The 23390-nt window shown below is 38.5% G+C and overlaps 1 protein-coding gene across 1 annotated transcript in view; it reads left to right on the forward strand.

The window, feature by feature from the left end:
- pdlim4 (PDZ and LIM domain 4) overlaps positions 1–22039 on the forward strand; it is a 46763-nt gene extending 24724 nt beyond the window's left edge. The window contains exons 4-7 of the mRNA XM_004561735.6: positions 9257–9522; positions 11427–11584; positions 18067–18205; positions 19703–22039. Of these exons, the coding sequence (XP_004561792.3) occupies positions 9257–9522; positions 11427–11584; positions 18067–18205; positions 19703–19907 (768 nt within the window). The 3' untranslated portion in view covers positions 19908–22039. The remainder of the gene's footprint in view (positions 1–9256; positions 9523–11426; positions 11585–18066; positions 18206–19702) is intronic.
- The last annotated feature ends 1351 nt before the right edge of the window (positions 22040–23390 follow it).

Genomic DNA, 23390 nt, shown 5'->3' on the forward strand with positions numbered 1-23390 from the left:
TAATATGAGAGCGGCAAATCTGTCTTCCTCATGCTTTTTCTCTCTGTTTATCTCTTCTCTCCATCTCTCTTTACATCTTTTCCAGTCCTTCTTTTCTTCCTTACTGAAGTCTAAAAATGTTCTCTGGCATCTCATTTTATGAAGTAAACGCGGACAGCTGGAAACCTCCAAGTGAGGGCCACGTTATTGTCACGCTCAGGTGGAACCTTCTGTGCTTTACAAGAGGAAACATCCACTCCCTAGAGTCACATAAAGAACTCACTCTTTCTTTGTTTCCTTCTTTCTGTATTCTGATTCAGTTTGCCCACGTGACATTGCTGATTGTTCACAAGATACTTTAGAAACAGTGTATATACCACTCTTTCTGTCCTGACAGATCCAGCTTCTGTGACGTGATGCTTGAGCTAGTGTGGACAGCAAGCTGAAAGTCACTGTTTCAGATTGTGTTGCTTAAGGCTTGAAGCAGTGAATCCATCATTCAAAACCTACCTTACAGCATGACACTTAACTTGCAGCATATTTTATGCTGAAGCAGTATGTTTTGGGGTGAAAAATGAAACCAAAGAAGAACACTTAGGCTCACATATTGTAATAAAAAAAAAAGAAAGAAAAATCACCACATGCCTCAGTTAACTAAGAATGTTTCAAAAGAAGCGCTATAACTTTAACCCAGTTAAGTTCACCAAATCCAGTGATGGCATCCTTCAGGCCTTTTGAAATTGAACATTTTCCTTTTCATTCATGAACTCCTTGACCAACTGGCTTTGTTGGAAACTCCAGTCCCACCAGTGGGAATTTTCTGCTGAGCAGGAAGTGACACATGGAAGGAATGAAGTGTTTCCTTTCACCTTGGGAACACGGGAGATTGTCATAAAAGTCGGTGTGCAAATGATGTATTTTTGGATATGCGCTAAGCAAGCATATGACTTAATACTGTTGTATGATGGGACTGTTTTGGGAATTTTGGAGGGTTTCTTTTACTAGTTTCAGTGGGACAGGGGAGTGTTTCCAGGGAGTGCTCATGTCTTTGCAAGAGTGTCTACAAACTACCGGATACCATACACAACTTCCTGAAATAGAAATGATTGTGATAAAGAGTGGAGAGAAAGATAAAGCAGTGATGAGGTAACTGTCATAACAGAAGAAATAACACGAGTAACTATGACAACCAGTTTTTACCTAAGCTTTTACTGTACAGTTCTGGGAAGGTTAGTGAACTATAATCAGATATTTGGCACAACTTCCAAATTTCATGCAAAACAAAAGGATTAATATAATAATCTGGATACAAATCAAGCTCCATACATGGAAAAAGTAATAAAAAATACCTTTTTAATTCATCTTCAAGGTGCCAGAAGAATCTCAGTCCTCCATGTCAAGGTAGTCTTAAGTGCTTTACAATATTTCACTTCTCATCCAAGAGGCTTCTTCAATTCTAAAAGCTAACCAAGTGCCAGATATTTTATACCCTATACCCTCACTATCAAAAGCCTACCAGCACTTTAGCCAAGATGTCTTATAGCATCTTTTTTTCTTGTCAGAAACCCATAAATCTCTAATTAACATTATTTCCTGCCCCAGATCTTGATAGCCCAGAACCACTTTGATTATTTCTTCTTCATGTACAATATTGAGTACAAAAGTACTCAGGTACAGGGCACCAATTTAGCTCACTGTTTGAGCAGGCACCTATATGCCCTGTGGCTAAAATTGAGCACTTAGGTTTGAGTCCAGCCTCCTGTCTAGTCTTCACTCCTGAACTATTAAATAAAGACACAAAACCCCCACTATAAATCTAAAATAAATATTGCCACACATTGCAGCCAGAGGAGGTGCTCGACCATGGAAACCTGTACCATGAAGCTCCTGGAGCATGGTGTTGGTGCTGATGTTAATGCCAGAGGAGATTTTGAACCCTGCAGTTTATGAGTCAGCGGAGAGTTGGCGACTTTTATGCACCATCTGTCTCAGCACTTGGCGACCACGCTCTGTAACTTTATGTGGGCTGCCATTTCGTGGCTGAGTTGCTGTGGTTGCTAAATGCTTCCACTTTGCAATGGTACCATTTACAGCTGATCATGAAATATCTAGGAGAGAAGAAATTTCACAAACTGGTTGCAATGATGGCATCCGCTTAAAATCAGCGACCTCTTAAGAACGACCCATATTTCACATGTGTTTGTACAGGCAGACTGCGTAGCTGGAGACTTTATTTTGTCCACCTGTGGCAATTGGACTAAAAACACCTGAATTCAGAGTAAACAGTCCATCCAATATCCAATGTATCTTCAGTAGTGCAGGTATTTATTGTCTGGCTCAAGCCCAGCTTTACTTTTAATCCAACTGAACTGAAGACAATTTGATTTGATGGCAAGTAAGATAATTAATGAAGCCAAATTTGATGTAAAAGCAATATAATAACAGATTTACATACAAAAATTCAATCACCTTTTCCAAAAGAAAAAATGCCTCTTGTAAATGGTTATCTAACCGTACGTCTGAATTTTAGCACTTGATTGCCAGTTTTACTGTTGGAATGGTTTAGTGGAGGAGTAATGCAATACCATGGGTTACTGACATTTTGGGTTTTCAAAATTCCATGCCTTAAATTACACAGTGGCAGCTTCAAGTAGGTGGGAATGGCTCGCACTCAATGTTCGTCTAACAGTATTATTTGGCATGGCAGTATGTAAATGCCATTCATGGCAACTGGCCTATTATTATAGCGATGGCTATTGTGGCTGAGTGCTGTGGCCCTGTGGAAAGAATGAGGCTCCACAATGCGGAAGCTGAGAGGTCTGGATCACACGTCACTCGAGCTTCCAGTCTCAGCCCAGGAGCTGGCTGCTGAAATTGAAGTCTCCAAGTTAACATTAACAGTGGCTGACAGATAGAGACCTTGTATGACTAATTCCTTCTTGGTTTGGATCTGATTTTACTCTTAAAACAAAAGTATATGAATATTTTTTTTTTCTAATGAATGGCACAAGGCTACTGTTCTCCAATTAAGAAGCATTAAGAACAATTTGCCTTTTTAAAAACCCAAATATAGTTTAAATGTTAAACTCTTCACATTTGTACTCCGGTAAAACAGATGGTGAGCTACTAGATTGATATATTTTGTTAACACAAAGTAGATTGGCATTTACCGCATAAACATTCTGATTGTGTTTTAACAACATGGAGTTATTACTTGATTTCAGCTATTCTCATGAGTTACCAAAGCATGTTGAATGGGTCAGGTTTTACTTGATCCCCTGTCGGAAAAACTCAGATCAGCAGACCAGTAAAGCATTAAGAGAAAGTCATTTTAGCAGCTCTACAGGCATTTTAGATGTCAGACCTGTGACCCCACCTATTTGGTTGTTTGTGTTCACTAATCAACCAGTCATCCCCAGAAATGTCAAATCAGCCTCCAGGTTTTCTTAATGGAGCCTTTCCTGCCCCGCTTGGCTGCCATCATATTGAGGGAGTGAAGTCGTTAAGCCCTCTTTGCTTATGGTCCAGAGAGACTGCAGGAGTCTGGGCTCATTCATATTTAGAAAATTGAAACTGTATCAACTTTGTCAGGGAATAGAGCAACGTACCTGTGTGTGTTTATTTTTAGTTTTTCAATTTTCTGCTGCTTTTTCAAGGCCTCAAACTGATATCAGGATAAGTACGTAGCTTTTATATTGAGGTCATTTGATGAACTTTGATCTGTAATTAGTTAGCCATGAAAAGTACTAAACTCCAAATGGCAACCAAAATGAGCAAAACAATCAACAGTGATAAACCTGTTGGTCCTTTTTTTTTTTTTTAAATTAGTTTGATCATGTGATCATATGAAGTCCAAAAATAACATCTTTTAAAATAACATCAACTATTTTAATGATTAAAAAACAAACAAACAAACAAACCAAGTATATCTTCTGTAAAGCATTTTGTTGTATGGAACAAGTCTCTTACAGCTTACTGCCTTCACAGCTGCCTGCGCGTTACGCAACAAAGTTAGTTTCCTTACTTAAATCATTTGACTTTCTCTACGAGATAAACTTATTCCAAACCAAATAGTAATGTTCCCCTAAATGCTCACATTTGAAATAAGCTGATATTTCTGTCATGCATTACAATGCTAAAGATAGCTACTTCATAACAAATTTAATTTCAACCCAGTGTGCACTGCACAGAAGTTAACGTGGACATGACATTATCTTAATAGTTTAATTTAATAGCACAAAATTGGTAAAAAAAATAAAATAATAAATCACATTTTTGTGATTAGAGCCTTACATTCCACCATCTTTTAAAATCTTTCTCCATGCTCTCCCACTCACCTCCTGCTCCCTGATACCTCCTCTCGGGCTTGCCTTCCTCCCCTCCCAGTGAGGCACCCACAACCAGGACAAGGGAGCCATTAAAGGGCTGGTTTGTGTCTGACTAGTGGTGCAGAGCGCCATGTGAAAAGCTTAATTTTAAATGTCCAGGGGGATTAAACCTTGCAGGAGGGAAGCAGTACGCCTGTGTGTGTGTGTGTGTGTGTGTGTATTATCAGGAATTTGAGCATGTGTGACTGGCCTCGGCCCTCAGTTAAAGACATATGATTTCAATTAAGGCCCACAACCTTTTTCTCTTCCTCGACCCATCCCCCTCTCGTGTGTCTACCACTTTCTAGCTAATATATGGTTGGGACAGGAGGTAAAACCTCTATCATCTCCCATTCAGTTTCTTATTAATCACAGTAACTTTTAATAGCAGTAACAAATAGCAGAACACTGCTGGGTTCTGCTATCTTTATGCTTTCTTTACTTTTTTGGCACATATGCTCTTACATGGCCAGCCTTCCTGAAGCATTAGCCATGCTTGGTTACCACTGAAAAACAGGTCAGTAAAATCAGATGGCACCCTAAATTTATGAGCATACAGCGATAGATGATATTGGTTCTTACAAATAGTTACTGCTATTTGTTCCTTATCTGCATTCTGTGTTCCTGTGATTTCTCTTCCTCTTAGGCAAGAGGAATGTAGTCAAGCCTTAGGAGAAAGTGTGGCTACTCTCAAGAGAGAAAAATTTCATTCAGTAAATGTATGTTGTTGAGGTCTAAAGATGAAGAAGAAAGTTGCTCATATTAATTTTAAATTGTTATGACTATATTTGAAAAGTAAGAATGGAGAATGAGCAGAACTGGGGTGATTAGGCATTCAGAAGATTAATGCAGCTATCACTTTAAGGCAAAATCTCCATTAAACCTCTAGTACACCTTTGAAATAGAAGAATAAATCGCTGTAATGGGGAAGTTGGCTTAAATCTGATATTTGTAATAAAAATGAAAATCAAGGCACTATACTTTTAGAGCAACATGAAAGCACTAAAAGGTTCTGAATGTTACCAAACTGGCATTTTTATAAGGCAAGTCCCAGATGTGCAGCCTTATAAATCTACCATCCATCCAAAGGAAATATCTGTGTAACAGACGTGCACAACCAGAGAGGAAAGAGTGTTATGAGGAGAACAAAAAAAGACAAAAGGAATGGCTGGAGTATGTGGTTCAGTTCCCTTTGAAACAAAAGGAAGCAGACCATATCATACAGGGTGTTAGGGTGAAAATGGGTAAATCTGTACTTGCTTCTGACAAGAAAGAAATCTAACTAAACAAGACTTTTTAAGAACTTTGGCATTGGTTTTACTCATTTCTTTTCACCGCGGAAATGTTATGACCCATGTGGGACTGGTTTTAAGTTTCTGATCCCCCTTTTCACTGAGATAGTATTCTCTTGGAAATTATACATCTTAGCTTGATACTGAGCTGGACAAAACCAGCTCATTTTACATCCACACATTTGCATGATGTGAAGAGTTTCGGGCATCTGTTAAGATGTCTCCTGGGCACCTCCCTTTGGAGTTTTTCTGGGCACACCCAACTGGGAGGAGACCCCAGGGTAGAGTCACAACCTGCATGAGAGATTATATATCTCATCTGTCCTATTTATTAATGTTTGGAATGGATTATACACACCTTCTGGCCTATTACTAGGTGTGCTGTGCTTAATTTGAAGATAATTATAGGGGTGGCGATGACTGACAATGGGTCTTTAATGGGCTGATACCATTTGAAGAAGGTGATTCTTTTAATCTCCAGTATTGTTATTTTGTGTCAAAATGCAGTGCACGAAGCACGCACCATGCAACTCGACTGCTGATAATTTCTGATAATTAAAAGATATTTGCTAACTCCATATTCACATTTTTTCGGAACATTAGATCTGCCGATTTTGACTCAGTTGGCTTTATCAGAATTTGCAGTCGTACTTCCCAAAACCTGTTACGTTCTCAGATGTGAAAAAGCAGTTGAGTATTTCTTGTCCTTAGTCCAGAGGTTGTTTTGTGCTGCACAGATTACTTATCTGTGACAAGATTGATATCTGAAGTCAGTTAAAAATATATATATATCTCTCTCTCTCTCATTCTGATAGAAGAGATAACGTTATACATTAGTGTCATAACTGTAATGCCTTTACTGTCATTCTACTGCAGGGGCATGTAACGTAATACACTCTCAGGGATTTTCCTTTACGTGTTTTTTAATTTCCTGAATCACCTACATGAATGAGCTTGCTTGTTGAAAGTTATTGTTCTGATTTTTATCTACAGATTTAGCCCCTGAATAAATATGAGAAATGAATAATGAGTGCTAAAAAAGACATGTAGCAACAGTGACTTCTGAAGAACTTCACCTTTGTAGTGCTTGGTATGTTCTTAAGGAACAGTAAGTTCTCGAAGGGTTGAAATAAAAAGAAAGCCGGCAGTAAATCATCGTATTGGAAATTAAAAAGAAAACCTGTCAAAGTGGAAGGAAGGAAGTGATTCGAGCAGCCGTGTGATACTGTAAACCATTAAACAATATTTGCAGTCATCGAAACCAGTGTTATGACTATATTTTTAGCTGACCTCTCTCTTGCCATACTGTAAATAGAACTGAGTGTAAGTACTGCAAATAGTAATTTTTTTTCCAAGGGAGTCTTCATTTTTGTCAGAAATACAGAACCTTTGGAGAAAGTGTGTTACTGTACCCCCGCACCCCCATTCCTTTTGGATGACGATGGGGCTTGCAGCACTGTACATTTCTGATTGGTTGAGTGTCAACAAGGGTTTATCTATATCATGGTCATTCCTCAGATGACCTCGTAAAAATGGTTTGCTCACCATAAGTTTAGCCTTTTTTGTGTTTTGAAATCCCTTTGCTTTCAGTTGACTGTTTACCAGCAGCCACATTATTTAAGTAATAAAGTATGGTAAAGAGCACAAGTGTAGGACTCTTCTCCATGCTTACTTGCACTGTCGCCTGTCTGTTGACAGTCATCTCTACCTACTGGATTGGACTGGTCTACGGTTAGGGTTAGGGTTTGAGCACTTCAAAAATGATGTGGAGTTTGCCTCCTCTTCGCAGTTTTTTTTAGACCACTGTGGATAGACAGACAACCAACGATCTGAAGGAACCTTTTAGTTTGAGCTAAGGCGAATGAGGGTAACTTTGATTAAATTCCCATGAAGTCCCCCATCTGTACAAACAGGGCTAAAGATAACGACTGGAATCTGGTTTGGCTATTCCACTCAGTGGTAAGAATCAGGCTTCGGCTTGTCTCGTTTGCTTGAAGAGAGAGCCGCAGAGAACTGGGTGTTTCTGACATCCTGACCAAAGAGGGTTTGGCTCTTGGTTTCTAAGAGTGCTGAATCTCCTGTCTGCTTGTCTCAACTTTACCATGAATGGCTATCTGCTAGCACTTTGCCCAGAGAGTTACTGTGAGAGTTATATTTGTCTTTATTGTCCATGGTTGTTGGGGGAGTCAGATGAGATGTTTTAAATTTCTTGAAAGTCATCAGTCTTGACTGCAGGAGGGAATGACGAAGTGTTTTTCCAAGACCAGGATGTGGGGTTGTTGGTGTTGAAGAGGCGCTATGAAGTAGTAATTAAAAAGTGTGTGTGTGTGTGTGTGTGTGTGTGTGTGTGTGTGTGTGTGTGTGTGTGTGTGTGTGTGTGTGTGTGTGTGTGTGTGTGTGTGTGGTCCAGGCGAGGGCAGAGAACAGGATGACATCCAGCAGGACCCTTCTGTTGAAATGACAGGTGTCCTATCTGCAGAGGCGGTGAACCTCCACCACCTGTGGCTAAGGCCCTTTAAACTAGGCCAGACATAGCCACACTTGCACGCACTCAAACTCCTTCTAGTGTCTCACAGTCAACAATGATCTGACTGTCTCCCTTACTGGTGCATTGCTTAACTGAAATGTGTATAGTCTAAATTCATGCGTATGCGTGGGCCTCGTCTTTAGTAATTCAAGCTTGCTATTTAGCTCTCATATTCAAAGCACTAAAACACCATGAGAAGTGGTGACATCATTGCAAATGTTGAAATAAAACCTTATCTGTAAAGTTCACTGTCTGATATGGATGAGCCAAGCTGGCAGTGGGTGTTATCACTGAAGCGTGCTGATAAACACAGAGTGTCTCACTGTTGTCAGTGTTGTGTTGGTGCAAATTCATGATAAGGCCGTTGACCCAGCCATAAACACACTTACTGCGCATACAGTGGTGTAATTGTAGATTGTAATTGTCTCTGCATCTGCCCTGCATTAGTCCGGCACATTCTTCCAAACACGTTGAACACAGAAATTATATGGCAAGAGTCTAGAAAGTCTGCTGCAGCATGTCAGAAAGATAATAATTTAATCTTCTGCAGTATCTCAGCTCTGTCATCAACCATGAAGGCTTCAGCTCACAGAAGTAGCCAAAAAGCAGTACTTAAAATACACAAGTTAATCTGTTTTGACAGAAACATCTGCAGGAAATCTAATGCGAGCTCCTTCTTAATAAGCCTTGGTATTAAACAGGGAACAACACAAATGAAGTGGAAAAAGTTTTTCATTTAAACCTCATTGCTGCAAAGCCTCATTCGCAAACAACTGTTCATTTTCTCTCTGACGGCTTGTGGTTTTCTAGTCAGGACACCACCGGGTTTGTTTTCTCTTTCATGTTCTCTTTTTATTCTCATTTCCTGAACCAGAACATAATGTTGTATGAGCTATAAAAGCTCATTATCCTTTTTTCCTTCCTTATTACATTAGCAATTCTCCCTTAATGTAGGAAACTTACCAAAGAATCAAAGTTTCTCTGTAACTGCATACATTTTCAACCATAAAATTGTGATGTTTTCCTGTGATGCTGGCATCTGCTCTTCCTGTTTGGTAAACGTGTCTCCTCTTTTCTTTCCTTGGTTTTAGAATTTTCGTCCGATCACTAGCGGATATGCCAGTTACACCCGTAAACCTTCATATACCGCTGAACCCCAGTCACCTCAGGTTCCTCAGCCCGCTAACCTGAATAACGGACACTCCAGACCCAACAACGGACACAGCTATGGGTATGGCAATGGAACCGGGCACTCTCAGTACAACAACCCTGCAGGACTATATGCTCACAATGGAAGCAATGGGGACAGATCACTGCCGAGCAAGATGGGAGGTCTCAGCATCAGTGCCACACACAGGTGAGACAGCAATACCGTGTGCTTTCCAGGACTGTAAATCATAAGCATCCAGCCACACCTTACTTGCACTTTTGACAGGTTAATCTACAGTTACTGTAGCGCTTGTTATTTTCAAATATTTACCCTCCTCTTTAAAAGAAATGCAGAAGCAACACCAGTTTTTATTCTGAATGTTCTAAAATCCAATAAGTATAAGTAAATAAGTATAAAAAAATCTTCAAATATAGTTTAAAGTCTATTATTTTAATGCAACAACATTTTCTTTTACTTATCTTGTGCACTTATCCCAAGTTTCTGGTTACTTCGCTAGCTAGAAATCCAATTTGTTGTTGTGTTTACCTTAACCAAAAAAAAAGAAATCAATGAACCACGTGTATGTAATAGCTGTTTATATCAGATTTCAAAATATCCCCCTCATGAGTTTTCATGGACCTTTTTACACACATTATATCTGTGGGAAAATCACACGAGGAAATAGCTTTACCTTTCCCTCCACTGCTTCTAAAAACAATCATCCTCTCTATTATTAAAGCCTCACCAGTTTCCTTGCAGGTCCCTGTGCAGACACTTAACACAGAGACACAGAAACAAACACACTGGATGTCTTTTGATACAGCTGCACAGATAGCCTTGTGGACTGTAAAAGGCATTTGCTGTCTTGTATCCCCTCAAGTGGGCAATAAATGTGCATGTTCAGTCTCCCAGTGAAGATGCTTTTGAGCACTCCTAGACACAGCCCCCACATACGCACACAAAGTTGCACTCAAGTGTTTTAACACTATCTTTGTTGCCTGCTGTCAGTCAGTTTCTCTTACACACGTATTACACAATTCTGTCTGCTCTCGCTTTCTCTCAATCACTCTCACTTTCATGACAGCTCAGGCTTTTCCTCTCAGACACACAGTCAGACTCCTGAAAGGGCATCTGGAGACAGACTTGTATTTAAGTGTGTCTGGACTTGCACACATCTGTCAGCAGTCCTAGTCATCTTCCAGAAGTTAGAATGTTTAAACTTTTCCAAATGAAGGGAAGCACTGGGAATAATTTGATAGATGACATAAGGAATAGAAGTATAATACAAAGCTGTTTTGATTAAGACTTCATGCGTTGAGACAGAAATACAAAAAAATGATGCACCGATGCGCTCTATATATGCAGTTTTAATTAGAAAAGAAAAATACTGTAGTTCTTCCTTACTCTTTCTCCTTACCTCATATGGCTGCAGCCATCTGAAACTTTTATTCCTCCCTTGGTCCCAAAACACATTTTGACATTACAAAAATATGAAGTGGCTATATTTGACATCTGCTTAAAAACAAAAATAGTATTCCCAGGATTCACAACTTTGTCCTTTAGGGAATACTTATTGGCTTTTTTTTTTTGTTTTTTTGTTTTATCCTCTTATTTAGAAGATGGAATCTCCATATCTGTAAATTTAAGCCAAAGCAGTAGTGGCCTGGGGAAAATCAAGAAAAATGCTACTTCTCACTTCATTTGTCACCTCAATAAACAGCAATCTGTTATTTCAGCTCGTTTTTTTTATTGTACATTCTCTTCTGATGTTGCATTCTGAAAAAAAAAAAAATTATTAGGGTATAATTTCATTATTGGATAACTTATAAATAAATTATAAGTGTGTAGTATCCTTGGTTTTTTTTTTTTCATCCGATTCCTTACCTTACTCATTATGTTTGGTTTCAAAGAGAAATCATGCTAATGCACCATGCAGAGGGCTTCAAAACAAAAGCCAACAAAACAGTAGGTGACGTCATGGTGGCGATGTCCTATTTTTATGTATAGTCTACAGTCTTGATGGATCACTAAAATAAATTTATGTTTCATGTCTTGTCACGGTTGAATTTAAAATGGGTTATACTGAATATTGGTTTCATTGAATCTTTCAGCCCAGAGCCTCCCATACAGTCTCCTGTGAGCCGTAACGGATTTGACATGGAGTCAGACGTCTACAAGATGCTGCAGGACTATGAGGAACCTGTCTCAGAACCCAAACAGTCTGGCTCCTTCAAATACCTCCAGGGAATCCTGGAGGCTGAGGATGGAGGTATGGATTCATGTGTTTGCATATTTGTGTGTCTGCTTATCATGTGTGCAAAAATTAGGCAGAAAAAAGCATGTGAGAGTTCACTCACTGAACCTTTTAAACTTTATTTGGAGAGATCACCCATTGCTGCTAAAGATTCTTGTTGACATTATTGCACCAATTAACTTTATTGTGAAAGTAAAGTCATTTTATCTTGCTGATTAACCATTTTGCCCACTAAATTTCCAAAAATAGCCCAAGCAATTCAGTTAGACTTGTTGTTCAACACTTCAAAGCAAAAAAACTATACATATATATTGCTTTTAAAAGCTTGAAAAAGAGTAGATAATTTTATGTTAGAGAAGAAATTAAGCTTTAAAACTGCCAGTTTTAAATTTGTTTTAAGTTATAAGTTTGTGTATATTTTCTCTATTTATGACAAGCTGTCATAAAGAAACCAAACAAACAACACTATATTTATACTTTACAACAATGATAATATCAGCTGTCAGAATAATTGTCGGTGCCACATACCAAACAGGTATAATGCACAAAGTATCTGCACATCTGCACAAATATAAATGTAAACGGTGGAAATTTCTGAGTAACTATTTCCTCTAATGCAGATGAGTCTTGTGATTCCAGTTAAAGGGACTTCTTGCACAGGCATTCGTTCACTGACTGTTATGAACTCCTCTGTCTAAGTAGCATAGTTTTCCTTTTATAGAAATACACAGACAGCAAGGTTAGGGGACAGATAGGAAGACATGGGGAGGAAAGCGAGATAGAAAGTAAAAAAAAAAAACAAAACAAACACAAGACAAAGGAAGCAGGAGAAAGATTAAGTGTTTTAAATAGCTTGCATGCAGATTGGCAGGGGGAGTTTTTGTAGGGCAATTTACTGCAAAAACAACTTTACAAAGGACAATAAAGTGAGAAATATGGTTTTCCCGTCTGCCTTCTGACCGCCTGGAATTCCAGCTTTTAAGAAGGGAGTCATATGATGCTGACAGCAGCAGGGAAAAGCTAATCCCTGGAACTAAAACCTTCTCTTCACGTTCCATGTTTACTGTTAACGCAGCGCAAGCCCGTTGGTATGTTCAAACACAAATAGCATGGGCCTCAGAGAAAATGATCTGTCACCAGTGACTAAAGATTTTCTAAACCTCAGATACTAAAATTGACACATCTTTAAAAAAAAAAAAGTCCTTTAACCCTAATTGCATGTAAAACAAACCAAAAAAACCCCAAAAAACACTATATAAACTTCTCCACTGCTATAAAAAGGCTCTAATGAGTAAGTACGTAATCTTTGTAATGCTAATTCTTACTCAAATATCCGTCCCCCATCCAAAGAGGGTATACAAACTGACAATACATATACTACATACTGACTATACTTACTATTACATCAGCTTTTGATATACGCCAGTTATCCAAGATTTGGGAAATTTATTTGTTATCACAGTTAATATATTAGTAGTAGTAGTAGTAGTAGTAGTGTTGTTATTGTTTTTGTTATAGTAAATATATATGTACATAAATAAATAATTGTATTTTTTCAGGATCTACAAATCAAAACAGAAATTAAAATGGCAATGAAACGTTAAAATAAAAGAACAAACAATTCTCTGCTAATCAGATGTGCTGGGTTGTAGAGAGTTATTGCTTGAGGTAAGTATGGAGTATTATTTAATTGTTATGTTAATATTTTTATTCAACAAACTGAAAAAAATCTGTATGGATATAGATTTCAATTCATTTGTACCATGAAAATGTCTTCTGTTTGGGTTTTTTTTGGCAGGTTTTTTTGTGTTTTTCATCAAATGTAACTCCATGTTTACTACACAAGATTACATAACTCACAACTGCTGCCTTTAATGTGCAGGGTAAATGATGTTGAGGGCCGTGTTCTAACCAAAACAGGATCATTTCCACCTAAGTAGTTTTTGGTGCCTGAATTTATACAGGAAGTGTAATCAAATAAGAATGAAAAAGTAAACTAATGAGCAAAACACAAAACTCCTGAATGAGACACAAACCTCTTTTAGCTGGCGTGCAAACTCGTGACTTATTCATTTGCCAATCCTCCAACTTCCAAATGTGGACGTTTTTAATCTTTAAAAGAAGATTATCTCACCTTAATGCCAGGGCTAGCACAAAAGGGCACCAAATCCGAAGTAAAACTTATCAGGACAGCAGTATGCACTGCATATTTACTACAAATAAAACACAAAATAGTTTTTAAAAAAATCAAGTCTCTGAACTGGCATTATATAATGTTTAAGAGTTTTAGATAATTTAGAGTAGCATGATTTAAAGGTTTTCTTTCCCTGTAGAATACTCCGTTGTCTGGTTATTACATCTCAGGATCAGCCTTTGATGTGAGAGCTGACAGGATAATTAACAGCACAGGGAACAATGTAAACTTCTTCTGTGGGGAGACCTGGATCAGAGCCAAACCAGACTGTTTTCATAATTTGTCACTTCTTATAGCAGTTAAAGCAATAAGATGCTAACAACAGATGAAAGAGGTTGGATGAAAATGCAGATTTTAGGACTGATGGATTAAAGAGATTAAAGGGACCTCTTTTGTCTGCTCTCATCTGCCTTTCAGCTTGAGTGACTGACAGGTTGATTGACAGACTAAATCCTCGATGAAACAGAGACTCTAAGTTTCATCAAGCTATCTGTGCCTTTGTTGATTCAAAAGCTACCTGTGTTAGAGAATTAAATCCTTCTCCAGATGCTGCTTGTTTCCATTTCTTTTTTTTATTGTGAAACAAGTAAAAAAAAATACTGCATTTGAATGAATGTCTTAAATTGCTGGAGGTGGTTCCTTTTTGGAGGCTAAAGCCAGTGTAGAGGTCGTGTTGACTTTTAAGGGCTTTTAAAGTTAAAGCAAACAAAAGTGTCAGTTTACCAAGAATTCCACAGAGTCTTCCATGGTTTGGTTGCAATGTGGATGGAGCGGTGGTGTGACTGTTAAATAGGAAAGTTGGGGTGTTTTAGGAAATACTGCAACAACATTACACTTGAGTACATATCCTGTTTTCCACAAGAGGACATTGTTTTAGCAGCAAGGACACATACAAACACAAAGATGTGAAATGTGAAAAGGTAAAAGCAAGGAAAACAGCAACATGAAGAATTAAAGATAAGAACACTCAAATGCTAAGCTGTGCCACAAACCAAAATTCAATCTGCACTGTTGCAGATTGAATTTTATAATTTTCACCTTTACTGCTGATCGTTTGAGGCAAATTTTGAAGGAACACAGACCGGGGAGTGTTTTGTTTCTTTAACAGTTGGAAAAAGAAATAAACACAGTGCCAGTGACCCCTGAAAAATACTCCAGACTCAAATGTTGTTTGTTTAAAGAAATTTCCAAGATGGGTTCAGGCTGTGTCCTTTCTCAGAAAAGACCTCTAAAGAGCACATCAATCAGCAGGACTGTTTTACTTTCAAAGTATAACATTCATCACATTTCTGATTGCCTCTTGGGTTACACCACTAATACTTTTACTTAACATGTGGGATATTTAAAGGATCTCTCCAAAATGGGGGTGAAAGAGAAGCAAAATGCATCTAAAAAAGAGGGTTTCTAGGTGTCTAACATGTGATTCTAGCAGTGTGAAGCGATTTCACGGTGATGTGACATGAAAAAAGACGTAATTGATATTTGGTGTTAACAGCCCGTTGTAATTTGTTATGCTTCTGTCAGTTGGCTTACATTTAATTATACTTTTTTTTTCATCTGCATGTGTGGCCCCATATTAAAAACAGCAAATCTTTCTAAAACATTTCATCAGATCTTTCTCGTCATATTTTTCTTGGCATTATTTTTGACAGATTATTTTTGATAGAATCCTTCCTTTTAAACATCTTGGATGGAACCAAACCAACACAACACATGTTTCAGGAACAAATCAAGATGTCCTTGAAGAGTTGTAGAAACAGTACCTCTCAGTAGCTGTCGAAAACGACACTGATTTCCACTGCCTTAAATTCTGTGAAGCTTCGCACTCTGCGTTTGACATGGATGGTGTGCACAAGTGTGCCTGTCTGTTTTACAGTGCGTCTGCTTGACATTAGTCACAGATTATAGTGTGAATGTTACATGGGGTGAGATATGTGCTGCAAATGGACAACTTGTCACTGTCAATCAAACGATACATTCGTGTGTTTGGCAGCAAAATATAGCAGGCCTGTGTGGAATGGCTTTTTTTTTTTTTTTTTTTTTTAGGTAAAGCAAGAGCTGAAAAGCCCCCTTTTGCACTTATTTATGACTGTGGTACAAAAAATGCATTAGCTTTCCCGTTTGTTAGAAAGTCATGGTTCCATTAGAGTGCCTTAATGGGCAACTGAGGCATTCATCCCAGAAATAACATGGTCTGATAATATCATCTCTTAAACACACTATGGAGCAGTCAGAGGCTAACTGACACTGAGGGACAGAAATCACTTTGAGGAAGGTGCCAGATGTACGGTAATTACACTGTGGTTACTGGTAGTCATAGGTGGCCTGTTTGGCTGAACGGCCTCTGCTGGCACATCATCAGCAAAGGGAAGTCATGTAGTGGCTGTGCTCTACTGATTTACTCGGCTGCGCTTGGATGCATTGTACTGGCTCCAGATACCCACTATAAAATATCCCCTTTAATGCGTTCCAGTCAGGCATGACTAAATACCTGATTGTCTTAGAATTCACTTCTAATAAGAAATGACAACCATGGGAAGGTAGTAACACGCATCTACCACAGTACCACCATTTAAACAACCTAAAATCTGTTTTAAAAAATCATAACATAAATTAGCATTAAGCTTTATCTTGAAAGAAGACAATTCAAAGCATGCATCCATGGAAGATTTCTGAATCTCAGTATTTTTTAATATCAATACCAATTATGCCAGAGCTGCCCTAAATGACTGTATTGTTGATTAACAAAAAATATTTTATTATGTTTCTTTACTTATTCACCAGCGTGCAAATGCTCTTTGATCAAAATAATATTTTTTTTTTAATGCTAAAATATAATTATTGTGATTGTCCATGATTCTTAAAATTCACTGTTTTACAGTATTTACTTGCACTCCTGAACAGGAAAAGTAGTTTTAGTAGTTAAAAATGTTGTTCTTAAATAACTTTTTTGTATAAAAAGACAAATTCAGTTTGTTACTTGCATAATAAATAACAGTAATTTTAAACAATTTTTAACAGTATTTTTAGAAAGATTTGCAGGTTTTGTTTTTTCTGTAACAGATGGTTTGATAAATTTGTTAAGCCGTTTGTAAGCAGTATGATGAATCTCTTTACAAACCATTTTGCGTCTTTCACATGCGTCGTGTGATTGTAGCATATCGATGTGATGTGATGAGGTTCCATGAGGTACTTTCCTTGCTTGGTGTCGAGCCAGGCTGACTGATGCATTCCTCCCAGGAAAGGCACTACAGAATGTGACACTTGAATAGGGATCACGGGAAGGTGCCAGAGACACAGAAGAGGCACACAAAATGGAAAGAAAAGAAGGAATTCTGTGAATGTGATTTAAGGAGAACAGACAAGCAGAGCCCATATTAGGAAAAAAAAAAACCATAGAAAAACTGGCAAATGTTCCTATCAGTATGTCTTGTAGGATTACTGTGTACATCGGTACTACAGTTTTTGCAGTTTCAATAGAACGAGGCTGAAGAAGAGCAAGAATGTTACTGTTATTTTTTAATTAAAGCTTTACCATGACTTGTCCCCTGGTTCCTGCAACCATGAACCAGGAGTTCAGGGCAGTTGCTGGGTCTTTGCTGTTTGGTTAATGCAGTGAATGTTGTTCATTTCAGTGTTAAAGTGTAATAATATTAGTTGGATGTTTTGCTTGAAGTCCTCACTTGCATGTACTTGGACAAACCAGCAGAAACATCTTCATATCCAACAGACACTATGTGTATTTCATATGTGTTGCTAATAATATAATAACACAACCATTGATTAGTAACAGTGTGCTTGTTGTGCTAACAGCTGAGAAAAAGAAACCATCTCAGTCACACTTCTTCCAAGTGTATCTCACAAAGGCGCTTGAGAGTCACACAAAGTGAAAAATGGTTGAGTGGTGAACAGAAACTACAGACAACTCATGTAGCATTCCCTTTCAGGAACCTATGTGACTTTTCACCTTCATTTAACAGAGTAGCGCTAACTTAACTTTAATTGAGAGAAATATGGAGACATACAGTCTGAAGAGATAAAAAAGATGGCAACTGGACTTTCTTAAACTTGAACTTAAAGAAGTTCAATCGCTTTCTTTTTCAAGCTCCCAAAACTACCATGACCTGAATGAGTGAGAACCTACAAACACATGGAGACATATATAAAATACGCTTACCAGAGGGATACAGAGGAAGTGTTGTGATATCTCAGTGTCTAGAATCCCTGGAGCATGATGTACTTGCCTTTTTTTTTTTTTTTTTTTTTCCAAGTATGTCTCTTAACGACATATCGTTTTTCATAGGTGTGTCACCAACGGAGAGAATGAGAAACTTAAAGTCTCCCGTCAGATCTCCAATCCCCAAGTTGGGAAGCCCCATCCCCAGCCCTATGTCTGGTCTTCAGAAACTACCCCAGTGCACACGGTGCTGTAACGGTATTGTGTAAGTATTGTGCAAATTCTGACTTGTATATCCTAAGATGACAATAATATGTAAATAATGGGGTCATATTGGCGAGGGACTCTTTGGGCTGTGTGTAATATAAAAACATGTGCATAAAATATAAAAAAATGTACTTTTACATTTCAAGAAGCCATAAAAGTGATTAACTTGAAAATTTGGTGCGGTACAGTACAGACAAAATAAACATGACATTGGAGATATAATCGATTTTCTGTTGAAATGCTTGTGAGGGTCAGCAGGAAGTTATACATCTCCCACTTATTTTATCATTCTGTCTGCTGCCATAAAGTTTAAGAGTATGCGAGGTGAGTCAAGGTTCTTCCCCCGATTTTGAAAACAAAGAAGTGATCTTTCACTGGTCGACATGCACAGACAGGCCTTTCAATAAGTCCTCAGAAAGCTCTGCTCACATTTATCATTTTAATGATTAAACCAAGCCATCCTCCACACCCTTTCCCACGCACACATTCTTCATACACGTATTGTGAATTGAACACACCTTTTGACAAACTAACCACATACACCGGTAATCCCCTCTAAAAAAGCAGCGGAGGTTAAAGAAATGTTAAAAAAATGATGTCATAAGCTTATTTTCAGTGTTAACAAGAGAACATTGTGGAAGCTTGTGCAGTATAATACGGCTGCTGTGACCTAAAGGCTTTTTACAGTCTTTAAAGATGTATTGAACACTGTGTCAGGAGTTTATCCTGCGAGTCATGCGGCCACTTTGGAAAAGCAAAGCACCAAGTTTATGATTTAATGGTTGTTGGCCCCAATCTCAAGGCCAGACAGGAAAATCTAATTGGAAACTATGAATGAACAACGTCCCTAACACTCTTGTCACCGTGCAGCTGACCAAAGTTCTTCTAAATTCACTGGTGCCAGTAAGTAGCCATGCAGCGGAATAAATGTGTACTGTTTAACAGCGTGTAACCTTTCTGCCACCTGAAGCTGACACACGACATGTGATGAGCTGTATTCAAATGCTTGCATAGGTACAGTGGCTATAAAGTATAATTCCTGATTTGCATAGATAATGCAACATTTGATGAACAACTGTGAGTCATTCATTTTTGCTTAACGTCTACTGTGATGAGGACATCTTTTTTTTAAACTGGCCTTCAAAAAGTCAGACAGCCTTTAAAGGAAAACTGCATTTTGCAATTTGCTTATCTGTCCAGTTTCCGATCACGTTTTTATGTATTCATCTCTTCCTCTATTGCTAAAAAGGTGAAATATAAGCCTTGAACACAGTGTGCACTCTTATTTATCACATTAATAAATGTTAAAGAGCAGGACTGAATAACAGGCTTAACCAAACTACGTAATCAGTGTTTATCATGATCCAGTAGAAGCTGCAGTAATATTTGCAGTAATTCACTTCTGCAGCTGCAGGATTTTATAACTTGTTACATTTATTTACAGTATAGTAAACTCTTTTTTTTTTTTTTTGTCCTCTTTTGTCTCTACATGTAGTGGCACCATCGTGAAGGCCCGGGACAAGCTCTACCATCCTGACTGCTTCATTTGCGACGACTGCAGCATCAACCTAAAGCAGAGAGGCTACTTCTTTATCGAAGACAATCTGTACTGCGAGACCCACGCAAAGGCCCGCGTCCAGCCTCCCGAGGGCTACGATGTTGTTGCTGTGTACCCCAACTCCAAGGTGGAGCTGGTCTGAGATAAAAGAGGGGGGGCTATACTGTAATACAACTGGTAACCAAAATATTGTAGAATGCGGCTACTGAGTTTACTCGCCTAAACTAATCAGGGTCTGTCAAGCAGGAATGCTTATCTTGGGTCAGTTTTGACTTTAGGAGAGTGAAATTTGCAGTTGAGTGATCCCAGATCAGTGCTTCCACACTGACAGACTTGATGAATGCTTTTTATATTGAGCATATCGAAATCTGTTGACAGAATACAGCTTTGGTAAGATAAGCATCGCAAATCTCCAGACTATTAAAAGGTTAGCGTTGTATGTTATAGTATTTAAACTGGCAGCCCTAAGCTCGAAACACATGGCAAAACTCATAAGAAAACAGATATGACTACTCTTGCTTTTTTACTGATCAGGTTATTACAAATGTAATCTCCCACTTAAGCCTTACACTAACTTTAAGACACCATGTGCATTATCACAAAATATTTTTGAGCTGATTTGCTGGGATGTGATGTGATGAGCTGTGCCGAGGATGTGGTTATTAGCTTTGAGGACTAATTTTCACAGTTCTCTTCTCACCACATAATATTCCAAGTCCTGTAAGGTATTCTGATATATTGTTCAAGTCCTGGTTATGGGTTAAAAGGCTTTTTTTTTTCTCCTTCGCTATAATTCAATAATATACTTATTTTTGGATGGATTTTAGCATTTCTAACTCACATTTATGCAATTTACCTTTTCTGTTGCAAAACCGGGGAACATTTCTGTTTAGTTTCCACGTTTTTCTTCTGCTCACTTGTCAGTTATGCAAACAAAATAAGCAATAGTTCACTTGAAGCATATCTCTAACAATGTCTGGAATGTGTCAGTATGTTTTGGTGACTGGGTTTGCTGAACCTCTGCTTGTAATAAATGCCTCCGTTTGCAGCTATGCAAGCACCACCTTCTGAAAGGTAAACAAATCCCTGCTGGAAACATCCTGAAAACTCTGTGAGAAACTCTAGAACTTGTTGGGAGTCAACTTCAAAAAATGATTCCCCCCAGATGTGAAGAAATGCGACTTAAATGCTAAAGTAAATTAGTTGAATGCAGTGCATCCATTTGGACATTTTAAGCGGGTGTGATGCACATCTGCGAATACAGTGTAGGTAGGTGGTGCTTCTGGCTTATGCACCTGACTACGAGAGGAATTTCACTTCTCACACTGAAGAATTCCTGTTCACAAGAGCACAGAGTTCACTGGGCGCTGAGCCTTCAGGTTGACATCAGAATTCTCTCCACCTCTCATGACAGCTTTTAAAAACGATTGTGTGCATTTGAGACTGGAGACATAGCCACAGAAATCTGTTAGGACCGTGTAAACTGGGACTTCACAACCTACAACATGTGGGAACAATACTCACTTTATTTCTTTCTTCATTTTTTTTGTGACCCCACTATATACTGTAAATTCACACAGTTACTTTTTGGAAGAGAGCAAAAGACAGAAGTTCCCGCAGTGGCTTCAGATTTCTACAGCCAAGCCCTTAAGGCTAATGAAATATATTTCTACGTTTCCTCAGAGGGAAGGGGGGGAAATAAATTTAGGGACTGAGGTAGGGTGAGAAAGAGAAATGAGGGGACGACATGTATTTTGTTTTCTTGACAGAAAAACTTTCTGTAAGAAACGTGTAGCAATCAGTCTTAGCTTATTGTGAAATAATGTAATGTGTGGTGGAGTCAACGTGGTGCAGAGGAGCGATGATGTCCTTAATTTTAGAAATATTGCTAACAAAAATACTTCTGTAATTTGAAATGGGAATAAATTTTTGCATCGCTGATTTCCATTCTGTTTTCCAGATAGTAGCAGTGATGTTTAGCTGCTGGTATCTACCCAAGCTAGTTACGTGTAAATTATGAGAAAAATATATTGCTACCACATTGTGTCTTTGGTATTGTACATATTTGTTTCATTGTGATTGCTTTAACACACAGTATAGATCATGTCACTTGCGTGCCTTCGCAAACCCTGTGTCTAGTCTTTAAATAATTTCTGAGACACGAATCCTCTCCTTGTATTTAACTTATTGTTCTACCAACACATGTTTTTGTTCTGGATCTTCTTATTTGCTCTTTTTTTTTTCTAGGTTCTAAATAAAATGAAAAGTGCTTTATGATGGCATGATCTTTCACATTCTTTCCTGGGCTTAACTGCTGGATTTTACCACAAAAATGTACAAAAACACAAGAGACTCAATTTGTCTTAATTTTACACCCTAGCTCTGGCATGGTCCTTTCTTCATATTGCATGTTAGACCACAAGACTGCAATATGTGTGCTTTCTAACAAAGACCACATTACAAAACCCTTAAATTGAATAAAAAGAAGAAGAAAGTCTTGATTTAGAAAGGCACTTTTACTTTTGTGTGATTTTCTGAGAAATTTGGTAAGAGAAGCAACTTCTTAATATAATTTCAAATGGATATTTTGCAAGGATGAACTACACTTGCTGACTGGACACACCTAAGAGGATATTTCCTGTGGTTATATGCCTAGTTCGTTGCTTTAGTAAGCCTCCATCATTGACACCTAATATGAATAGCATTGGTCATTTCATTACAGTGCTGATACTGCAGAGAAACTTTGGCTGTTAGCATTCATGTGGAAAATACTTTCTCAAAACCCTCCTAAATCCCCAACAGGTGCCTGACTGTGTCCTGTGTCCATAGCTCAGTGGTCAATTTTGGTGTCATAAGGGAGACCTACAGAATGTAAGGCAGGTGGTTCTAATGTTGCGGCTGATCAGTGTACTTAAAGCACAAGCATGTAGCTAAACAGATTAATGAAGCCCCTTTATATGTATACATAATGGCTCCCAGGGTGCCTCAAGCAGCTGAAGACAGACAGTGATGAGGAACGGGAAGCAGAACTATCATGGAAGACCAACCCCTCATGGGCTATACCATAAACAAATAGGGGAAGTGATGGACATCAAGAGATCCTATCCCTGGGTAGAAAAAGGGCAGTAGAGCGGATCTGAACATGTCACAAAAACAGACCTTAACCAGCATATCCATACAGGCAGAGATCTACCACAGCCAGCAGGACCCCAGTTGCAGACTGTGCAAAAGTGCCCAGAGAATGTCAACACATAGCAGGATGTAGGATGAAAGTTGGGACGGCGTACACTTTAAAGCACAACCAAGTGGGACAGGAACATTTGTGCCACATATGGACTAAAAGTCCCCAAGTCCCAATAGGAGACATCAATAAAGGTCAGTGAGAACAACACAGTTCTAAACAGACAAGCTGATGATGGCCAACAAACCAGACACTGGTGGTTGACAAAGAGCAGAAGATCACAGTTGGGATAGCTGTGGCAATACCATTAGACAGCAATGTGAGAAAATAGTCCCAGGGCTGAAGGAACAGCTGGAGCAGATCTGGAAGTCCAAAGTGGTCCCAGTGGTAGGAACATTAGGAACCCCCAAACAATGAGAGTGGATCCAGTAGATTCCAGGTACA

This window comes from Maylandia zebra, linkage group LG10 (genome assembly GCF_041146795.1).
Source record: "Maylandia zebra isolate NMK-2024a linkage group LG10, Mzebra_GT3a, whole genome shotgun sequence".
In the NCBI taxonomy this organism is placed as follows: Eukaryota; Metazoa; Chordata; class Actinopteri; order Cichliformes; family Cichlidae; genus Maylandia; species Maylandia zebra.